The sequence below is a fragment of the Dunckerocampus dactyliophorus genome, chromosome 13 (assembly GCF_027744805.1).
Source record: "Dunckerocampus dactyliophorus isolate RoL2022-P2 chromosome 13, RoL_Ddac_1.1, whole genome shotgun sequence".
Classification (NCBI taxonomy): domain Eukaryota; kingdom Metazoa; phylum Chordata; class Actinopteri; order Syngnathiformes; family Syngnathidae; genus Dunckerocampus; species Dunckerocampus dactyliophorus.
The window spans coordinates 19332447-19353671 of record NC_072831.1 but is presented as its reverse complement, the minus strand read 5'-3'; the positions used below and the strand labels follow the sequence as shown (position 1 = coordinate 19353671).

Sequence of the window (21225 nt, the reverse complement as noted above, 5' to 3'; positions counted from 1 at the left end):
GAAATTTAAAACAAAATCACAACTCAAATTCTAACAACAAATGGAACCGTCCACCCCCTAGAATCATCAATTGCCTGTTCGCCATCTTCCATAAACCACAAAGTAGCCCAACACGCTTTGTGTTAAAAGTTCAGCCTTAGCACACAGAGGTCTAACATTGTAGTTGTTGCTCAACAGCAATCTAATGCAGGCCTTCTCTTAATATTGCAAAAACTTTTGCACCATGAACTTTTAAAGTTGTGAAAGCCAGTTCAAGGATAAAAAAAATATTGCTAATTTTATTCTTCTTAAGCCTGAATAAATGAAGCCATTTATACAGAAACTTAAAACAATGCTCCTATTCTGGGGATAGGTTAGCTGAGGGAACGCTCTCCTCCTGGGCGAGTTTGGTTGTGGCATGGAAGACGGCTGGTTGACAGAAGAAAATCATGATGTAATTAATACAACTGTTATTCACTGCATTATTAGAAGCTGATATTTGCTGAGTTGCTGATTACATGTAATTTGACCAGTTGAGGCAAGAGTGCTTGTCGTCAAAGATATCAACGATATGGATAACATTAAAGATCATATTGCCATGACAACAAGGCAAATGGAAGCTACAAGCCACAAAAGGAAGAACCATGCAGTTGGAAGGACTGCATTGAATAACATTTGACATCAATACCACGTAGGAAGGGCCCGCTCAACAAGAAGTACTGAATTAGGAACCCATGTATCTACATTCAATGACATTCATAATACAACACAAAAGACGGCAGGACAGGAAGCCCTTGAAGTATATGCCTTGAGCTAACCAGGCTACAAACGACTGGCATGTGGAATGGTATATAGATAGGGACAACAACGGGGGAAAAGGAAATACTTTTTTTTTTTGTTTAAAATAAAAACAGCTTTTATTATATGGAACAATAATGTAAATAGTGAATTAGTGCATGCTGAATATAGGAAGTGAACAAATGTATTAGCAATTGACATGAAACGGAGAGGGTAGGATTAAATATGCTCTGCTTCTTACTACTCCTTTTCAGACATGCTGAATTGTGAATTGTAACATGAAGCATTTCAATGTATACTCTATGCATGTTTGAAATAAATGGAACCATAACCATTAAACCATATCCACATGACAAGTAATGGTAAAATGGCTGGCCAAAAATAAAAGGCAGACAAAAAAGCTCTTTAAACTTCAGGGTGGCTTGAATCTACAGTATATATAAGATGCAATAAAATGTGATTGGTCAGCTGGCTCAAATGTCATATTACTAGAGTACTACAGTTTATCCATCTTACACAAAACCAAGCTGAACAAAGCAATGCATGAAAGTCATACTGTAATGTTTTGGCACTTGGCAGTACTTCAAATTTTTCCTTTTAAATTGTGAGTTTTATGCAATGAGCATCTACTACCATGCTTGCACTCGTGTCCAAAAGTAACCACTCACTGGTTTATTTTATGTGCAGCACTTTATGCTAAGTACCTCAGAGGTTCCACTGGCGAACAAATGATGGACAGGGTTGATGTCGCACACATTGTGCTCCCTGGTTGAAAAGGCAAGAATGAAAAACAGTGAGACAACAGAGAGAAGATCCTCGACTGTTAATGTGGAAAGAAAACACTCACACAGCATCAGTCTGAAGTGAGTTGAGGAAGCGACCTTGTTCAAGATTCAGTCTGTAGATCTCTGAACTTGGGGAAAAACAGACGCAAATAAAAAGAATTCATTCACTCTTACTGAACATACAAAATATGCATTATAAAATGTCAAAATAAAGGCGCAATGATCTCAAAATCTAAAAATCCAAAAACTCCCTCACCTACTTCCCACAAAATAAATATCACATGAGGGATAATGGTAAGAAAAGTCCCGTCCAAACTTTGGAATTCGAGTCTTGTAGTAGTGACCATGCTGGGAATGGAACGCCACATAACGATCAGAGTGCAGGAACACAAGCTGCGGACACATTCAGAGAAGTCAAATTAAAAAAAAAAAAGAATGATTAAAACCCAAACACAGAAAATATTGTAACATGAGCAATTAGCACCCTCAATTGGAAAACACAGTATTTTGATCCATCCATCCATCTTCTATGCCGCTTATCCTCACTAGGGTCATGGGTATGCTGGAGCCTATCCCAGCTGACTTCGGGCGAGAGGCGGGGTACACCCTGGACTGGTTGCCAGCCAATCACAGGGCACATATAGACGCACAGTAATTTTATTTTCATCAAAACATGACACTTAAAAAAACATTCACTTGAGTAAAGTGTCAGAACAATTTTCGTTGGTAAATCTAGAGAAAACAAATCTGATCTGCTAGTAATCATGAGGGCTAGTTTTATGTAACTATTTAATAAAGTATGCAGACTGCAAACATCGGAGAACCAATAAATTCATAATTACCTTTGAGTAGTCATCAGACAGTATGTCGAAGGCCACAACTTGTGAGGGAGAGAAAAGGAAGTCATCAATATTGCTCTGTTAATGATATGGACATGCAACAAGATACAAAGGGTATGTCTATGGGTATTTACCGTCTGAATCCAAGCAGCGTTCAAACTTCAGTGACAGCTGGAAGGCGTCATAGCATCGAAACCTGGGCTTGTAAGTGCCTAAAATGTTTTAAGGAGAATACACACATTGTAAATTTCATACAAATGCAATTAATAGTGTTTACATTTTCAAATGGCAACTACAAGCGGTCCTCGGCTTATGATGTTTCGTGGTTATGTACAAACCCGCTCCCATATTGTACAAAACCAGTTACGTGCAAAACACAGAAGAATACGTAGGCAGAATAATACAAAGCCCCACGTTGCTACACTGAGGAACGTTGCATTTGTTGTTTTTCATTAACTTTTTGCCCTTTATTATGTCGCCCAAACATAAGGAACACTCTTCTGATGCAGTTCAAAGAAAAGGAATACCATCACCATGAAAGTGAAATTAGACATTGCCAAATTCTGAAATGGGAGAAATACCAAGCATCGGCCGCAAGCTTGGTCTCTGCCATTAGACTGTGGCGACCATTAACAAAGGTAAAGATCATATCTTTGACTGTGAAAGGTTCTGTTCCTGTGAAATGGACAGTGATAACTAGTGGTCTCTTTATTTAATTAAATTATTGTATTTAATCTTGCATTGTATTGTATTTAATCTTTCACACGGTGACCGAGGGTTTGAATCTCAGCTTTGGGTATCTCTGTGTGGAGTTTTTGTTTGTCTATATGTGCCCTGCGATTGGCTGGCGACCAGTCCAGGGTGTACCCCGCCTGTCGCCCGAAGTCAGCTAGGATAGGCCCCAGCATACCCCGCAACACTCGTGAGGATGAGAAAATCCATGAAAAATGGAAGGATAGATTGATCTTTTTAAATGTCCTTCATGTGTTCTGTGTATAGTATGAGTTGTAAAACTTCCATCCATCTATTTTCTATACCGCTTCATCCTCATTAGGGTCGCGGGGGCATGCTGGAGCCTATCCCAGCTGACTTCGGGCGACAGGCGGGGTACACCCTGGACTGGTCGCCAGCCAATCTTGTAAAACTTTACAACTGTAAAATGCCATTATCGGAACAAAACTTAGGAATGACCTCTTGAATGCAACAGACAACAATCATGCTCACATAAAAACAATGTTGATTTATTTTTTTTTTTTTTACCTGCTGCCAAGATGAACTGCCCATCTCTAGATACCTTTATGGATGTGCACACAGTAGGCATCTCAAAATCTTGGATAAGCTCAATCCTGCGCTGGATGTCTAAAATGATAGAAATACAGTGAGACAGACCAAAATGTCAAATGGCAACTATTGCAACGTTATACATCAGGTACATACTACAAGATTGGAACTTACCAACATCTTTCTTTTGCAGTTGTCTCTTCTTACGGTCTGACAACCACTGGATGTTCAAAACAAAGTTGGATTATACCACTGCTTTATGGATTCCATGAAATGGAACATATTTGACTGACGTTACAAGTGCTGGTAAAAATATCTGTCAACACATTTCTCAATACATTATGAGGTCAGCCGGTTAGCAAAATAAGACTAAACACCATTTAGCTGACGAAATGTCACTACAGCCGTTAGGCTTCTTACCTCCGGGAGGGACTTTCCATGGCTTAAATTGTAAATCTTCACATCATTCACACTAGAAACCTGCATGTTTGAACCTTCACAAGGTAGCGGATACACATAACACAACACGTACAACACTAGTGTGTTGTACAGGACCCACGTTGTTGCCGCAGTGCTTAACAGGAAGTAAACGTCCGTTCCACGTCCGCCCGTCTGGGAACAAAAGCAGTTTAGAAAGTTCCGCTCTCATTTGGGGGTCTTACGTACTGTATTTTTTGAATTCCATCTTAATAATTGATGACCACTGAAGAGGTCAATTTAAGAGTTACACAGTAAGTTCCTGCCGTAGGTATAGACTTATGTCACATTATACTCAAAAATTACAGTTTATTTGATTAAAACAGCAAAAATGGGAAGAATACAGACAAAGAATAGAGCAAAAAAGCACGATGTAAACAAAAAAGGTTAAAAAATTGTTACGAATAACTAAAAATAAGACAGTAACATTTGTGTGTGTGTTTACATTTTTTAGTAAATTTTACAAAATAAAAAATATACAGGATATATATAAAGCTAAGTGACTCTCGCACCCTTTGGACACCATCCATCCATCCATTTTCTATGCCGCTTATCCTCACTAGGGTCACGGGTATGCTGGAGCCTATCCCAGCAGAGTTCAGGCAAGAGGCGGGGTACACCCTGGACTGGTTGCCAGCCAATCACAGGGCACATATAGTGTATAGACAAACAACCATTCACACTCACATTCATACCTATGGACAATTTAGAATCACCAATTAACCTAACGTGCATGTTTCTGGAATGTGGGCGCATGTTTTCACGAACAGGGGAGAACATGCAAACTCCACACAGCACCTCCACACCTGACTGTGTGGCCAACATGCTAATCACTCAGCCAACCTTTGGACACCCCTAAACAGGATGGTTTTGAATTGCAACAAGATTTTCACAAATTTAAGTTACGTCCCCAGCAATCGAATAGTGTGCAATGACTGCACATATAGTAGATGCATGGCAAATCAGATTACATAGGAAACATAAACTAAAAGGAGAGTAGATAAAAATGAAATAGAAAAAAAATTTGAAATGATCAAAGTCGATTAACTCTAGTAAAAATGTTAAATTATAGTCAGACTTTTTTTTTCAGAGACTTAGAGCCTGGCTATGTAATGACTTCCTATGACCTTAGAGTCAGTGGGCTGTCAGTGTGGTAGTTTCAGGTGAAGGAGACTGTGCATCCACTGTGCAAGACTGACACAGAATCCCAATGAAGATAACCTGAAGGTAAGAATCCTCTCTTTGCAATTCTTTTGATTTTGTCCAGACTAAACGTGATATAACTAAAACAGGTGTTAAGAGTTTGTTTTTCCACATGAGCATACTGCATTACTCCGACATTCTACTACTTTCAACTTCAACTTCTTTGGGTTTTGTCTCTCCAGTGCCAAACTACATATCTAACTGGTGCTCTTCATGTGCATTAGGAGTCATGCAAGACTTGTGGCTGATATCTGTCCCCCTGGACAAGACCAGTGCAAAAAGTGTCGAGAAACTCAAACATATTGTTGGCAAGACTAACTTGGCCTCCTGCTGCAAATTCTCCATTCCAGATCTGACGGTTGGTGACAGTTTTAATTTTTGATTAGCATAGCTAGTAAGTATTGTTTACATTCATGTAATTTTCTGTTAGATATTTGTTTTTATGAGGACAGCGAGTGTATATGAGGATGCTGTGGTGTTTGGTGTCCTTCTCTGGTAAAGGGATAAAAGCTCAGGTTGCTGCAAAATTTCCATCTGACCCATTTCACTCATGTGATCACTGAGCGCCACAGTCTGCTGTCACATTTTAAGATATTGCATTGAGTCAGTATTAAATTTCACATGTCTGTCTTCAGGTAGAATGTGTTAGTCATATAGCCTCAGTTAACATATGCATTGACCTCAGGTGGGAATACTGGACAGCCTGCTCTGCGTGTCAGATGAACTCTCCACACTCGACACATTGACTGAAAGGTAACAGAATAAATAAAGAGTGTGAACACCGCATCAGTGTTAGCGATTATTGCATGCTTTAACTCTTAAAATGAGAAACTGTGCTTGTCTGCAGTCCACAACATGATTAATTAATGTTTAGAGACGACTGGCGGTTGGTTTCCCCTCCTGATTTTGTATTCATGAGTGGTATATTTGAGCTGATGAGAGATTGTAAAGCTAGTGAAAACGGGGGCCTCCGGGGGCCTGCTACTTTACGTGATCTTTACTTGCCTGACTAAACGCAGGAATGATTACTAGCTTGAGTGTCACTCATGAAATACATAAGTGATTGCCAGGACAGTTTGTGGCTCGACCTTTAATGATGCTATTCTTCCTGATCCAAGCGTGATGACAAAAACATGCCAGTGTATGAGGGAGGTGATGGAGCAAGCCAGGGACAAAGTGGCGGAAAACGTCTTAGCCAATGGAGGTGAGTCACACACAGCCGCACACACGCGTTCATGCTGAGAAGGTGTTAATTACATTGTGGGGCTAATGAGATGGTATGGAAATCCCATTAAGTAAATGCACAGATGCCTCAGGCAAATGAGACTAAATGTAGGAACAATATACATAAACACCCACATACAGTCTGGAGATTTCTCTATCGGCCCTCTATGTACTGTAGAAATACTGGAACACACAAGCAGAAATATAGGAACTCATACAGTATTTCTAATTCATTCCTCCCACACTGACAGCCCACGGCATGAAGCAGAGGGATCTCCAGTCTCCCCTAAGGGCCCATGTGAAGTCTTTAAGAGGTATTTTTGCATCTTTGTCCTCCCCCCCCCCCCCTTAATTCCAATTATTCTTGTGTGTGTTGCAAATGAACGTATATAATCCAACTATAAATGAATGTGTATGTGTGTTTTCTGTGTGTGTATGGGTGTGATTATGTTAGTGGACATGATGAGCTATGTGACAAGCTTCCAGTGGGATAAAGCCAAGTATCCCACATCCCTGCCCCTCCCCAGCCTGGTAAACATCATCACTAAGGTACAAATGAGGACAATTTAATTGTATTAGCATGACAATTTGGATTATACTAATTATATCATATAAACAGAAAATAATGTTTAGTCAGAGGATTCTAATTAGTTTTTTAACGTTACATTATGATGGCTATTGAAATGTGGGAAAGGACGAAGTGGATTTGTGATTCGCGACATTCCGATTGGGCATTCATTGTATCACAAATTTGTGTATTTTTTTGTTCTATTTTTATTTTATTTCCTGTTTTATAAACTGCTTTTTCTGCAGAAAACACATGTTAATCACCGTAAGTTGGTAATAACTTATAAATACAGTCGCAGCTTCACACGACCACCGTTTTTCAAAAATCTATGAATTAATAAATCAGGCTGTTTTGTGTTTGAATACGGCCTATTAGTAAAATACAATGCATAGTTAAGCCAACTTTGTGAGTTTTTTTGTCGAAAGTAAGCGTTTCCAAGCATAAAATGGCCAAATAAACTAAAATAAAAATATAAGGCATTAAGAAGATGCAAGTGCAAAGTGTGATATGTAGTATTCTACACTGGCCACTAGATGTCAGTAATGTTACTTTATTGTTTGGTGAAACATACAGCGCCAGACTTACAGTATTTGCCTGAACAACAGGCTTTTATTGCAGGTTTGAATGATCTCACAACAAGCACAAAAATAACACAATTATTATAATAATAACACGGGCTAATGTTGCAACCGTAACCCATGCCAAGCTTTGAACCCCTGACATCACTTCCTGTCCTCCAGACCTCCGGAGCACATTTATTGCAACACACACACATTTTATTTATGTCGTAAATGGCTTATTTTCCCTGATTACATCTACTCTACAGTATTGGGTAATACAAGTGTAAAGGTGATTATAGGGGTGTTATTTTATGTCTAGAGGGCTCTAATAATGTTTTTTTTTTTTTATTTATTTAGAAAGTCCTAAACAGTTTCTCTATGCTCTAACTACAAAAATATTCAATTTATAAAGAAGGAATTCTACTTTGTTTAATTCACTTATCACAGTCGGGTCTGGAACCAATTAACAGTGATAAACAAGGTATTACTGTAGATGATAATACAGGTAAATCTGCAGCATACATGTACCACTGTTAACAAAAAAGGACATGATATCTTTATGCTTCACCAATTATGTTTTTTCATCAAACGTTGAGATTTCGCACTTTGTTTGGCGGTCCTTGAACGCACCATAGTTTCTGTGAGTGAAACTTATATATAACTCCCACACTGTGACTCTGATTCCATCTGTTCATCAGTCATCTTACACTATCGTTCTTTAGTGGTGAGTACCAATACGTTTTATGCAGCAAATTTTACTGGTGGCTGGTAACCCCCCTTGACTATTCTGTAGAGATCAAACTTAACTGATCGACAAAGATAATCTAAAACTCCAAAAACGTCTAACGTGTTTTGCAGTGCTGGTGAACCGTATACGCTTCATCTAAAAATATTATGGGGAATTGAATGGATCAGTAAAACAATCCAGGTGTACAAAGGTTGTAAAAGCTAAATAGTTTGTTGAAGTGATGAAGCTGCAAAAAAAAAAAATGCATTAACAAGTACTTTAATTCTAAATGTTAGTCCAGGTTTAATGCAGCGGCATCAGGAACTCAACTCACCAGTAGATGGCAGTATTTAAAAGTTTGTGTAAATTGCGGCAACTAAATAGCAATGTACTGTTATAATAATAATGATGATGGTACTAAAAAAGATTTGGATGATTAACTTCTGTTTAAGTACACATTAAATTTAGGTCACTTAGTATTAATTTTTGATCACTGCACTGAATTAAATAAAGAATAATGGGCAAAATTGAACATCTACATGCAAGCATCACTATACCCGCTATAAATATTAAATGCATTTCTGAATTATCACTATATAGTACTTCCATGTGTTCTCGGTGGCTGCATGTGTGTGTCAGGAAGTTTCCCAGGTGGAGGTGGAATTAAAATCCAGAGCTGCGGCGTTCAGCAGTGTGAAGGCAAGCTTGCAGTGTCTTGAGCGCAAACTAGAGTGAGTGATATTAGGAGTTGATTACATGGATGGACACATGATGTTTTTACATATTAAAGCAGGATATTTGTATTTTTAGAGGCGGTTTGCAAACATGCAGCCTGAACGGCATCGTGAGGAGAGAAGACCTGGTGTTCTCAGAGTACCTCACCACTCTGCTGGTGGTGGTGTGCAGGTCAGGAGCACAAACACTTATTTTACAATTGCGCTAAATCGTCCTATTTTTTTTAACAACACTGATTGTTTCATGACCATAAATTAGGGGTGTCCAATCTTTTTTGTACCACAAGCTGCATACAGAAAAATGGGAGGAAGTGTGGAGACACTTCATACATTTTGGGCATTAAAGACACTAAAACCAATCCAATGTAGGTCAATATCCATACTATCTGAACAAAACATCCACCTACAGTGAAACCTTGGTTAGCGTAATTAATCCATTCCAGAAAGTCTGACTCTAACCAAAACATACTCTAACCAAATAATTTTTTCCCATAAGAAATAATGTAAATCCAATTAATCCGCTCCAGAAAGCCAATATTATTAACACAAGACACGTTTTTAGAGTTTTACAATTATAGTTTTATATATATGTTGGATATGATATACTGTATGTTATTAATAATGAATTCATTTTATTTGAACAAAAAATGACCCGCAGGCCAAAAATAACACTTTGGACACCCCTGTCATAATTAAAGTGGACCACTCTCGTTGTGTCATTGGCATTGTGTGCATATGTTGGGATCACAGGAGGGACTATATGAGGTGGGAGAGGACGTATGAATCTTTGTCAGCGTTTGTGGTGCCACGGTCAAGCAGGTGAGCTGTCTTTCATTCTTTTACACGACGTAGGCGTGGTTAATGCCATTTTTGTTGAAATGTAGCACAATATTATGCACCAATATCTATAGCAACGATCTCAGTGTCGCTTCCGTTGCCAATGTTCACTATTGCTACGCAGGAAGCTAAATCGTTGGTAAACAAGATTTGTGGTTGCTCACTTTCAGGAAAACACTTTCCCCTGGCATGTTGGTAGAGAATTGCAACCTCAGCCTAATCTCATGGAACGCGCAGCCACTACAAAGCTAAATGTAAATTTGTTTCCATATTTGAAGGTTTTTTTAAAAAAAGTAACACAATAACTACTTGCCCTGGTAACTTATTACAATCATGAAGGAGTCATTCTGTTGCTAATTCAATTCGTTTTTTTTGGGAAAGTAACAGGTAACTGTAACTCGTTACTTTTTAAAAGTAATTTGCCCGACACTGTCCATAGGTCATAGCACAAGTCACTTGACATAGCTCTAGAATATTATTAATATTAGCAAGAACGCCTGTATTGTATGATCGCTTGTTTGTAAAGCGTAACATGTGCAACTATCAGTTGTAGATCTAACCAATAAATGAATCCCTGTAACTGTCAGGAGGCCAGTCCAGGGTCGGTCCACCATCTAACTATTTTTAGTTTAGGTCAGAATACTGTATAAACGCACTGCTATCACTCAGCTTTTCAATAGAAAACAATTGTGCTGACACACATTCTTTTTGTGCATCAACAGGAAACTCTATGAAGATGGAAAAGGTGGTATTTTTTCCGTGACGCTGTTCAAGAGAGTGGTGGCTGAATTCAAAGCCAAAGCCCAGGAAAGCAAGTAAGCAGGATGAGTTACTGGAGTATACAGTTTTGGACTGAAACAATGTTGTCTGTGTTGTTTACCATTGTGTAGTCTATGACCCACACAGGTTCACTGTGCGTGAGTATAGCTTTGACCTGGAGGAGAAGCAGCAACAGGAGAGGAAGGAGCTCCGTGTTCACAAGAAAGAACACTATGTGAGTAGATTAGCAGCATTTATAGACAGAGGTGAGGTCAGAAATAATTAACAGCGAGGCATATGGACTGATACGTACCTCCTATTAAAGTCCTTGACCAGCGCTTTTGAGATACTGTAAACATGTCATTTATGAAATGGATGGGGAATATGAAGCAAAAACAAGAGTACCGTACATCTCGACATATCAAAAGACAGAATTCTGTACATCCTACGAATGATGCCAGTATACATATTTGTTATTGCTGAATTAATGCTCTGCACGCTCCTGTCTAGGGCATGTTTGTGCCTTGGTTGAAAGTGAATTACAACCAGGTGTTTATTGCCTGGATTCACCTGAAAGCATTGAGGGTCTTTGTAGAGTCAGTACTCAGGTGAGTAATACCTTCACTGTGTTCATGTCATGACCCATTTGCTGTTGACGTGAGCGGTCTCTTCATGACGTACACCCCCAGGTACGGACTGCCTGTGAACTATCAGGCCCTTCTGCTTCAGTCAGACAGAAAATGTTCAGAGAAACTGAAAGAAGTACTTTCCTCTTTGTTTGTGCATCTGGACCCAACTGCCACTGTCAGCAAAATGGATGTAAGTGACCCAAATAGGCGCCGCTGACCTTTTTAAATTAAAACGTTTTTATTAAATCACAGTGAAAATTACAGAACACTCCTGTTAAGACCTGTTGAAAACTTGCAAGAATGTACATATTGCACTGTTCAAGTTTTTGAGTAAGCAGTTTATTGCAAACCATTAAAACTGGCCGCACGGTGGAGGTTAGCATGTTGGCCACACAGTCAGGAGCTGGGGAAGACCTGGGTTCGAATCTCCGCTTGGACATTTCTGCGTGGAGTTTGCATGTTCTCCCCGTGTGTGTGTGGGTTTCCTCCGGGTACTCCGGTTTCCTCCCACATTCCAAAAACATTCATGTTAGCTTCATTGGAGACTCTAAATTGTCCATAGGTATGAATGTGAGTGTGAATGGTTGTTTGTCTATATGTGCCCTGCTATTGGCTGGACACCGGTCCAGAGTGAACCCCACCTCTCACCCGAAATCAGCTGGGATAGGCTCCAGCAAACCCTTGGGCCCCATTGAGGATAAGCGGCATAGAAAATGGATGGATGGAACCATTACAACTGAAATAGGCTGTTCATCCGATGATCAAAAGTTTAAAATGGTTTTAAACAGCTTTTAAAAGCGTTATGGTATGGAACAATAGTCAACTATAATAACATGTCCTCCTACTATCAACAAGTGAGAAAGATTAGTGTAAATACCTTCACAAATAAGAATCCAATGAAATAATGCTAGTAACTACACACTTTGGAAAGCTGCACATTTTTATGTGGCACAAACATCCGTATAAGAACAAAGTGCAAAGTATGAAAATCTGGACTAATACAATCAGTGAAATTATAAACTGGCCTCCTTCAGCACACATGAACGCAGCATGAACGCAGCATGAACGCAGCATGAACGAGACAGCCTGGATTAGAAGTAGTAAAGGAAGACCCTTGACCCTGGCCCTTGCATAACCACCGCTTTCATTGGAAATGGCATATTTACAATCCAAAGGCTAAACTTCCACACAAATAATTCCACACCACGCACATGCTGAGCTAGCAAGCTTGTTGCTGTGTGGCATCATTATTGGCAGAAAAACAGATACCGACATCTAATTTTTATGCCAGTATCAATTTAGTATATCGGACAGCCGATAACATTTGATAGTCCTACATTTACCTGTATTATTGCATGTTTATAAATTATTACTGTGTTAGAGTCAATGAGATGGTTTCTGCAGAAGAAATGCCTATTTTTGGAGGAAAAATTATAAATAACATTCATTTTTGTTTACTAAAAATCCATGAATATGCAGTAATCCATTGTAGTCTTTTTCACAAAATAAGCTAGCAAATATTCAAATGAATAATGACGAAATTATTAACATGTACACTACTGGTCAGAAGTTTTAGAACACTCCAATTTCTCTGGAGGAAAAACCTACATTTTAAGTGTTAAGGTGGTCTGTCTCTCTTCCATCGTTAATTCCTTTTATTTATATTTATATATTTATACCCTTTTATTTCTTTCCATTTTTGTAGCAACAAATGACTTTCTGCAGTACAATGCTGTTCAACTGATGTTCACCAGGGTATAGTACCACAGTGTGTTCCGAACACTGTTTTTATGCAGACAGAGGAGGTAGTAAGTACTCCACAACTTGGAACACACGTAGGAATTAGTTGCACCAACTGCCAAGGCTTGATCAACCTCCGTTTCTGCAGAACAGCTTTAAATTGTTGACCCATTTTGTGGTCCCTGAAACAGTTCTAAGTTTGAAATACGCATTATTTTTCAGTTTTGGGTAAGCTTACCTTTTTTTAACCTCTGGCACTTCACCACTTACGTTTGTACCATTTCAAGCTATTCATTGGAATTGAACGACTTGAATTTCAATAAATGACTGGAAAAACTGGGGTCTTCTAAAACTTTTGACCGGTGATTAGAACCGCTGATTTTAACAGACGTTAGAAATGATGGCAACTGTATGTACAGAATATGAAGGTATCTGCAATACGTGGGTACTCAAATGACTTGAGGGAAAGAAACTATAACAACATTTTTGGTAATGACTGCATTGTTGCCAACAGTTACTGAAAACATTAGCATTTGTTTCCATTCAAGTGTGCACCCAGTCATGATGTGTGGGTGAGGGAGATTGTCATCCATTTGCTGTGCAACCTTCTTGTAATAACATCTGTCTCATGCAAAGCCGTCCATGCTTTGCAAGGTCACAGTGACAAACTTGTGGGCGCTTGAAAAGGCGAGCGATAACCACAACGCAATTCACTGTGATAATAGCAACATTTGAATGGAGGGAGCACGTTGGTAAAACAAAAAGGGACGCTGGTTTACAGTGTGACAAGTGACGTATGACAGTGTTGTGTTGCTATCAGGTGACCTGTGACATTCCAGGACTCAGCCAGCAGGACTACTTCTCGTACATCTGCTTCCACATCAACACCAACATGTTGGAGCTCTGCTAGCAACCCTCAAAGGGGGCACCAAAACACAGACCATTCCTTCTGTGGTGCCTGGTTGCCTAGTGCCTGATACACTTTGCACAAGGATAAACCCTTATTACTGTACTGTTGTCCCTGCCATCGCTGTTTAAGAATGGAGACATTTTATCACAAAATATGAAGGTTTCTGGTGAACAGTAGAAAACCTTGGTATAGTTAGAATCTAACAAATATACTGTACAGGTTCTAAAATGTTGTGAAATACTGTACTGTATGGGGTATGAATTGCAAAATAAAGCGCAGCACGAGTGCAGATCAGGTGTTTTTGTCGGCGCTGTAGAAGCTAGAGGAGTTCTGGTAAAACAGCAATTGGTCACAATGAGGGACTCAGCATTTTAAGTTCACTTCTTGGGAGACATTGCGGGTGTGTGGTTTAAAGTTACTGCTGCTTCTCATTTTAATGACACATATACTTGTAGTGTAAAAGTACTAAATGAGTGGCATTACTGGAGTAGCACTGATACATCAACGTTTCGGTGGACAGTTGACCAATCCTGTATATTCTACAGGAACAGCAGTAAGTTAAACATGATGTTATTTGTATGCACATTCTCATGTCACACGTTGGGACTCATCAGTGGGGTGGACGATACTGGAAATGTTGGGATCGATTCGATACCAAGTAACTACTGAGCCGGTATTATCGATACGGATGCTGATACTTTTTACTTGAACTTCTTCAATATCACTGAACTATTTCGTGATTTTGCCTCGAATTTGTTGACCGTGATTATGAGCAGAATAAGACACAGGAAAAAGATTTTCGGCAAACAAAAAAATATATCGTTTGTATGGACAAATTTACTTGTGAAACAATTGAAATCAACAAAATAAAAGTATTCCCTTATACATTTTAATTACAATTGTAAAATAAAGTCAAATATGAATGGTACAGATACTGATGGTAGTATCAGAATAGATAGCTACTTTCTCGTTTGAGAGATGTGTTTTTGTGGTTATGTTGTTCATGTTGTTACATAGTTGATATTATTGTCTACAAACATTTAAACTGGAGAGCTGTGGGTGCAAGAAGCCAAATAATTTGAAGGAGAGCCGAACATAATCCACAGGAAGAGAAGAAAATGTAAATGACAAAATGTAAGCAGGTGAAGTGTCAGCATGTAGATTTATGGTGTGAATGAATTATTAGTAATAGACACAGAGAAGGGGTAGGATGAAATGAATTCCACAGCTTCCTACTCCTTTTCAGATGTGTGAACCAATGTGATGTTATTTCATGTAACTTGTTAAGCATGTCTGAAATAAATAAACATACCATACCAAAATCATTCAATGATGAACATTTTCAAGTAAAAAGTATCGGTTTTCGCAGGACTGTTTTTACTTAGTATCGGGTTGATAGCAAAATCTGCAGTATCGATCCGTCCAATCGTGAAAGATGAAGGCGAAGTTGTAGTGCGGCAGCTCACCACTAGAGGGGCTCAATGCATGTACAATAAATGCACTCGAAGTGGTCCCCGCACTCTCTCCTTGGATAAGGAGTGGTAAAAACGGACACGCACGAGCTGTGTTCTTCACTGTCAGCTGGAAGAGGAAAAAACATTTTGCACGTCAAAATCTGCTTCGTGGCCGCTGTTTACAGGATCCTGCATTTTGTTTGATCCAACAACAACAACAAAAAACATGTGGACGATCCCGAAGCCAAGATACAGAAGGTGCGAGGAAGATGAGCCTGAGATCACTGTGAATATCGGCGGGGTTCGAGTGGTGCTTTTTGGGGATGTTCTGAATCGTTACCCGGAGAGCAGACTGGCCGAGTTAGTGAACTGCTCATCAGCTCACAATGATGAATTTATTTCGTCTCTTTGTGACGACTTTGACCCCGGCAGAAAGGAGTTTTACTTCGACCGAGATCCAGATGCCTTCAAGTGCATCATGGATGTTTATTACTTTGATGAAATCCATATTAAACGTGGTATTTGCCCCATATGCTTCATCAAGGAGATGGAGTTCTGGAGAATAGACCAGAGTGTTTTAGATGACTGCTGTAAAAGTTACCTGAGTGAGAAGGAGGGGGAGCTGAAGGAGATCGCTAGCAAAGTGAAGGTAATTTTGGAGGACATGGAGGTGAATCAGAACGCTACGAACATCCAGCAATGTCAGAGGTTCTTATGGAGGCTGATGGAGAAGCCTGGTTCCTCTTTCCCGGCTCGCGTAATCGCCATCGCTTCCTTCCTCTCCATCCTGGTCTCAGCGGTGGTGATGTGTGTAGGAACCATCCCAGACTTGCAGGTGGCGGACGCCGAAGGGAAGCTGGTGGAACACCCAACTTTGGAGGCTATCGAAACCGCCTGCATGCTGTGGTTCACCGCAGAGTACTTGCTGCGCCTCGCCTCCTCGCCCAATAAGTTACACTTTGCGCTCTCCTTCATGAACGTCGTAGACTTCATGGCAATCATTCCTTTTTACGTGGTCCTAAGTCTGACCTACCTCGGCACCACCTCCATGATGGAGCTGGCCAATGTTCAGCAGGCAGTGCAAGCGCTGCGCATCATGCGCATAGCGCGCATCTTCAAGTTGGCACGCCACTCGTCAGGACTCCAGACGCTCACCTACGCGCTCAAGAGGAGCCTGAAAGAGCTGGGGCTGCTCCTCATGTACATGGGCGTAGGGATTTTTGTCTTCTCTGCTATGGGCTACACTATGGAGCAAAGTCACCCTGAGACTCTCTTCAGGAGCATTCCACAATCCTTCTGGTGGGCCATCATCACCATGACCACCGTGGGATATGGAGATATCTACCCCAAAACCACACTGGGCAAGTGCAACGCCGCCGTGAGCTTCTTGTGTGGAGTCATAGCCATCGCCTTACCCATACACCCCATCATTAATAACTTCGTGGTGTTCTACAACAAGCAGAAGGTGCTGGAGACTGCAGCAAAGCATGAAGTGGAGCTCATGGAGCTTAAGTCTGTTGGAGACCACCGCAGAAAGGACAGCGATAACGATGATGCATAGACACATGGACCAGCCAGTTTGTACAACTCAAAGAGTGTGTACAATGTGCTGTATCATGCAGAACACCCTGCACATATTCGAATAACTAGACTTGCATGCTCGTAGACAAGCACAATGCATCCCACCTGCCATCCTCATTTCTTTATAAGACTGTATGTACCATACAAGTTGTTGAGCTAAACAGTCACCATTAATATGAAACACTTAACTTTTGACACTTCTATGAAGAAAGAACAAAATAATAATTTTCTTATCAAAATTCAAATAAAACTGTGACATTTGCTCAGCCGACCGACCATGAATCCATGAACAATACAGCCGTCCTTTGTTTATCACGGTTAATTGGTTCCAGACCTGACCGTGATAAGTGAATTTCAGAAGTAGGAGTCAATATTAATAAATGGAATATTTTGGTAGTTACAGCATAGAAAACCTGTTTGACTTTCTAAATATGATTGTTACCATTATTAGAGCCCTATGGACACGAACTAACACCCCTAAAGTCACCTTTACACTCATATTATTGGTTGTTTACACCACATTGCTCAACTGTAATGAGCAGGCTACGGGATCACTGCAGGGACAAAAGAGACAGCTGGAGCTTTAAACACAGCATGCTACCGAGCAAACTAGTTAACCTCCAGTTTATTTATTCTAAACTTAAAAAAGGATTTCAAATGGAGTGGGGAAGAAGGACAAAGTAAGTAGCCAAAAACCTACCACTTCCACACGGAATGGGAGGATAACTTCTTTTCACACTATCACGTCGGACATGCCATGGCTGACTACATGCAGTGTGAAGGTAATCTAATCAATGGCATGTCTCATCAATGGAACATTATGACTCCTGACTCCTAGTGGGCAGAATAGTACATATAACTTGACTTTCAATTGTTTTTGACTCATAATATTCCATAGTCAACCACAGAACAGCATTTATTTATTCATTTTTGAAAAACTGTGATGGAGTGGGGGAGCGATGTTCGAACCACAGTGTAGCGAGGGACGACTGCTATACTAACTGTTATGTTTGTATTGCAGTAGCAGGACATGCTCATCTGGACGCCCCGTGGACTGGCTGACATCACCATAAGCAGTTGTTGACATACTGTAGCTGAAATCCAAACTGAATGTAACCATTGCTTGCTCGTTTACTTGTAGCTGTTGCCACAGCCAGGGTGATAATACAAGTCTAGTTTGTTCTGTTTTCATATGATGTTGTAGCGACAACAGTGTTGTGTATGGTTCTGAGCTGCGATTCAGGGTTTGGGCTATAGGGGGCAGGGGCGTTTTCCTGCTAATTTAAGCCAAACCAAGAGAAAAGAAGAGCTGCCAAGCGTGTTGTCCGCATTGAAGTGTGGTGTGCGTCTTGCTGTAAGGTATACAGTGCTACACATTCTAAAAAAAATAACACATGTGTACAGAATCCAGGTTAAAACAGCCATGCTTTTATTTTGAAGCTTATTTTGCACTGAAATGTATTAAAAATGTATATAACAATATTACAGTATTTTCTGGACTATAAGTCACATTTTTGTCATAGTTTGGCTGCTCCTGCGACTTATGGTCAGATGCGACTTATATATCAAAATACATACAAAACCTGTTTTTACAGTAAATGCTAATCCATGCTGACTGCCATGAACCAAGGAGTGAACATTACCGTCGACAACTGCGACAGGCTGCTCAAGGCTAGCGACACCGAGGATGAAGAATTCAGTGATGTGGAATGAGATTGGGAGTTTGGTGAAATTGAGTACCGGTAACTTGCTTGTTGGACTCACGAGCTTGTTATGTTAATTTAGCCTATTCAGCCTCCCAGGTATGTTCTTAGTGTAGCTGATAGCTGTTAATGTGTTACGTTAACATACCAAACACCAATTCAGCCTGTTGTCCTGTGTGCTATTGTGTATTTCAATAACTTGCCTTTCCAGATTAAATGTCTGTTGTTGGTCATGAATTTTGTGAAATAAACTTCTAATAAAATGCAATAGTCCCATGTGATTTATCGAGGTTTGTTTCCTCTTCATGACGCATTTTTGTCTGATGCGACTTATAGTACGGAAAATACAGTGATCCCTCTAATGACCCCTTTGGGTGTCAAATTTACGTCATCAAAAGCAGTCGACCATGTATGTCGATGTCGACTTAAGCGGGCATTTTTTTAGTAATAATAAGAACATGGTGGACTGTCTTTTAGCACCTCGCCTTCCTGGTGAAACACACGCATGTGTGTCCAAAGTGTGGCACAGAGACCATTTGTGGAACGTGGCTCATTGCAGAAATAAAATAAACCAAAACCGAGCAAAAGTGGAAAAATGGAGCAAAAAGGCATAATGTAACTCGAAAAAGCTAGAAGGTTGATACTAATAACAAATAAAGACACACAGATTTGTCTTTAAATATCTGTATAATTGTTTTTATTATAATAATATTTTATTATAATATGCCACATTAAATCATTAACATTAGCAGCGTGTTACCGCCTAAAAACATTGCCAAAACCAAGGGAATAGTGCATAAACCAGATTTAGAGAGACTAATCCATGCCTTTGTCTCCAGCAGGCTAGACTACTGTAACTAACGGCCTTCTAACTGGTCTATCTAAACGAGATGTAAAACAGCTGCAGTACATCCAGAATTCTGCAGCTCGAGTCCTGACTAGAACAAAGAAATATGACCATATCAGTCCAGTGCTCAGGTCTCTGCACTGGCTTCCTGTTGCTCAGAGACAGACTTTAGAACTGCTTGTGTACAAGTCTTTTCATAGTGTAGCGCCAAAGTACATCTCTGACATATTAGAGCAGGGTGTCCAAACTTTTTACACCGAGGACCACATAAAAAAAAAGCCACGTTGATATTTCTAGATATAGTGGTGTCGAAAAGTATTTGCCCCTCTTCCTGAGTTCTTATATTTTTGCATTTTTGTCACACTTAAATGTTTCAAATCATCAAACAAATGTAAATATTAGTCAATGACAACACAACTGAACACAAAATGCAGTTTTTAAATTAAACTTTTTATTATTAAGGGAGAAAAAAATCCAACCCTACATGGCCCTGTGTGAAAAAGTGATTGCCCCCAAACCTCATAACTGGTTGGGCCATCCTTAGCAGCATCAACTGCAATCAAGCGTTTGTGATAACTTGCAATGAGTCTCTTACAGCGCTGTGGAGGAATTTTGGCCCACTCATCTTTGCAGAATTGTTGGGTTTTCCAGCATGAACCCCCTTTTTAAGGTCATGCCACAGCATCTCAATAGGATTCAGGTCAGGACTTTGACTAGGCCACTCCAAAGTCTTCATTTGGTTTTTCTTCATCCATTCAGAGGTGGACTTGCTGGTGTGTTTTGGATCATTGTCCTGCTGCAGAACCCAAGTTGGTTTCAGCTTGAATGTCACCAACAGATGGCCGGACATTCTCCTTCACGATTTTTTGGTAGACAGCAGAATTCATGTTTCCATTTATCACAGCAAGTCTTCCAGGTCCTGAAGTAGCAAAACAGCGCCAGACCATCACACTACCACCACTATATTTTACTGTTGGTATGAAATGCAACTTTTATGCCAGATGTAATGGGACACACACCTTCCAAAAAGTTCAACTTTTGTCTCGTCAGACCACAGAGTATTTTCCCAAAGATCTTGGGGATGATCAAGATGTTTTCTGGCAAAATTGAGACAAGACTGAATGTTCTTTTTGTTCATCAGTGGATTTCGTGTTGGAACTCTGCCATGCAGGCCGTTGTTGCCCAGTGTCCTTCTTATGGTGGAGTCATGAACACTGACCTTAACTGAGGCAAGTGAGGCCTGCAGTTCTTTGGATGTTGTTGTGGGGTCTTTTGTGAATCGTTGCTGCGCTCTTGGGGCCATTTTGGTTGGCCGGCCACTCCTGGGAAGGTTCACCACTGGGTTTTCGCCATTTGCAGGTAATGGCTCTCACTGTGGTTTGCTGGAGTCCCAAAGCTTTAGAAATGGCTTTATAACTTTCTCCAGACCGATAGATCTCAATTACTTTTTTTCTGGAGGGAGGGCAATCACTTTTCCACACAGGGCCATGTTGTTTTTTCTCCTCCCTTAATAATAAAACGTTTCATTTAAAAACTGCATTTTGTGTTCAGTTGTGTTGTTATTGACTAATATTTACATTTGTTTGATGA

At 40.0% G+C, this 21225-nt stretch overlaps 3 protein-coding genes across 5 annotated transcripts in view; 2 read left to right on the top strand and 1 right to left on the bottom strand.

The window, feature by feature from the left end:
• nol10 (nucleolar protein 10) overlaps positions 1 to 4275 on the bottom strand; it is a 28360-nt gene extending 24085 nt beyond the window's left edge. For all 3 annotated transcript variants that reach the window (XM_054797112.1, XM_054797111.1, XM_054797113.1), the window contains exons 1-8: positions 4103 to 4275; positions 3857 to 3902; positions 3662 to 3760; positions 2536 to 2613; positions 2405 to 2442; positions 1819 to 1955; positions 1625 to 1690; positions 1482 to 1542 (exon numbers count right to left, since the gene is read on the bottom strand). In XM_054797112.1, the coding sequence (XP_054653087.1) occupies positions 1482 to 1542; positions 1625 to 1690; positions 1819 to 1955; positions 2405 to 2442; positions 2536 to 2613; positions 3662 to 3760; positions 3857 to 3902; positions 4103 to 4168 (591 nt within the window). In that variant the 5' untranslated portion in view covers positions 4169 to 4275. The remainder of the gene's footprint in view (positions 1 to 1481; positions 1543 to 1624; positions 1691 to 1818; positions 1956 to 2404; positions 2443 to 2535; positions 2614 to 3661; positions 3761 to 3856; positions 3903 to 4102) is intronic.
• A 1316-nt stretch (positions 4276 to 5591) lies between these two features.
• On the top strand, positions 5592 to 14168 carry atp6v1c2 (ATPase H+ transporting V1 subunit C2). Its single transcript, XM_054796924.1, has 12 exons — positions 5592 to 5720; positions 6048 to 6115; positions 6481 to 6566; positions 7041 to 7135; positions 9081 to 9172; positions 9252 to 9347; positions 9926 to 9994; positions 10735 to 10827; positions 10919 to 11006; positions 11282 to 11379; positions 11461 to 11590; positions 13961 to 14168. Exons 1-12 carry the CDS (start codon positions 5592 to 5594, stop codon positions 14048 to 14050), a joined length of 1134 nt encoding a protein of 377 aa, XP_054652899.1. The 3' UTR covers positions 14051 to 14168.
• A 1424-nt stretch (positions 14169 to 15592) lies between these two features.
• On the top strand, positions 15593 to 19046 carry kcnf1b (potassium voltage-gated channel, subfamily F, member 1b). The gene has a single exon (XM_054796630.1). It carries the CDS (start codon positions 15731 to 15733, stop codon positions 17063 to 17065), a length of 1335 nt encoding a protein of 444 aa, XP_054652605.1. The 5' UTR covers positions 15593 to 15730; the 3' UTR covers positions 17066 to 19046.
• The last annotated feature ends 2179 nt before the right edge of the window (positions 19047 to 21225 follow it).

Excerpts from the sequence above, each read along its gene's own strand:
- atp6v1c2 (XM_054796924.1), top strand. The coding sequence starts at position 5,592 with ATGCAAGACTTGTGGCTGATATCTGTCCCCCTGGACAAGACCAGTGCA. Across the intron at positions 9,173-9,251 it reads TGTCTTGAGCGCAAACTAGA|AGGCGGTTTGCAAACATGCA; the intron begins GTGAGTGATATT and ends TTGTATTTTTAG. Across the intron at positions 9,995-10,734 it reads GTGGTGCCACGGTCAAGCAG|GAAACTCTATGAAGATGGAA; the intron begins GTGAGCTGTCTT and ends GTGCATCAACAG.
- kcnf1b (XM_054796630.1), top strand. The coding sequence starts at position 15,731 with ATGTGGACGATCCCGAAGCCAAGATACAGAAGGTGCGAGGAAGATGAG.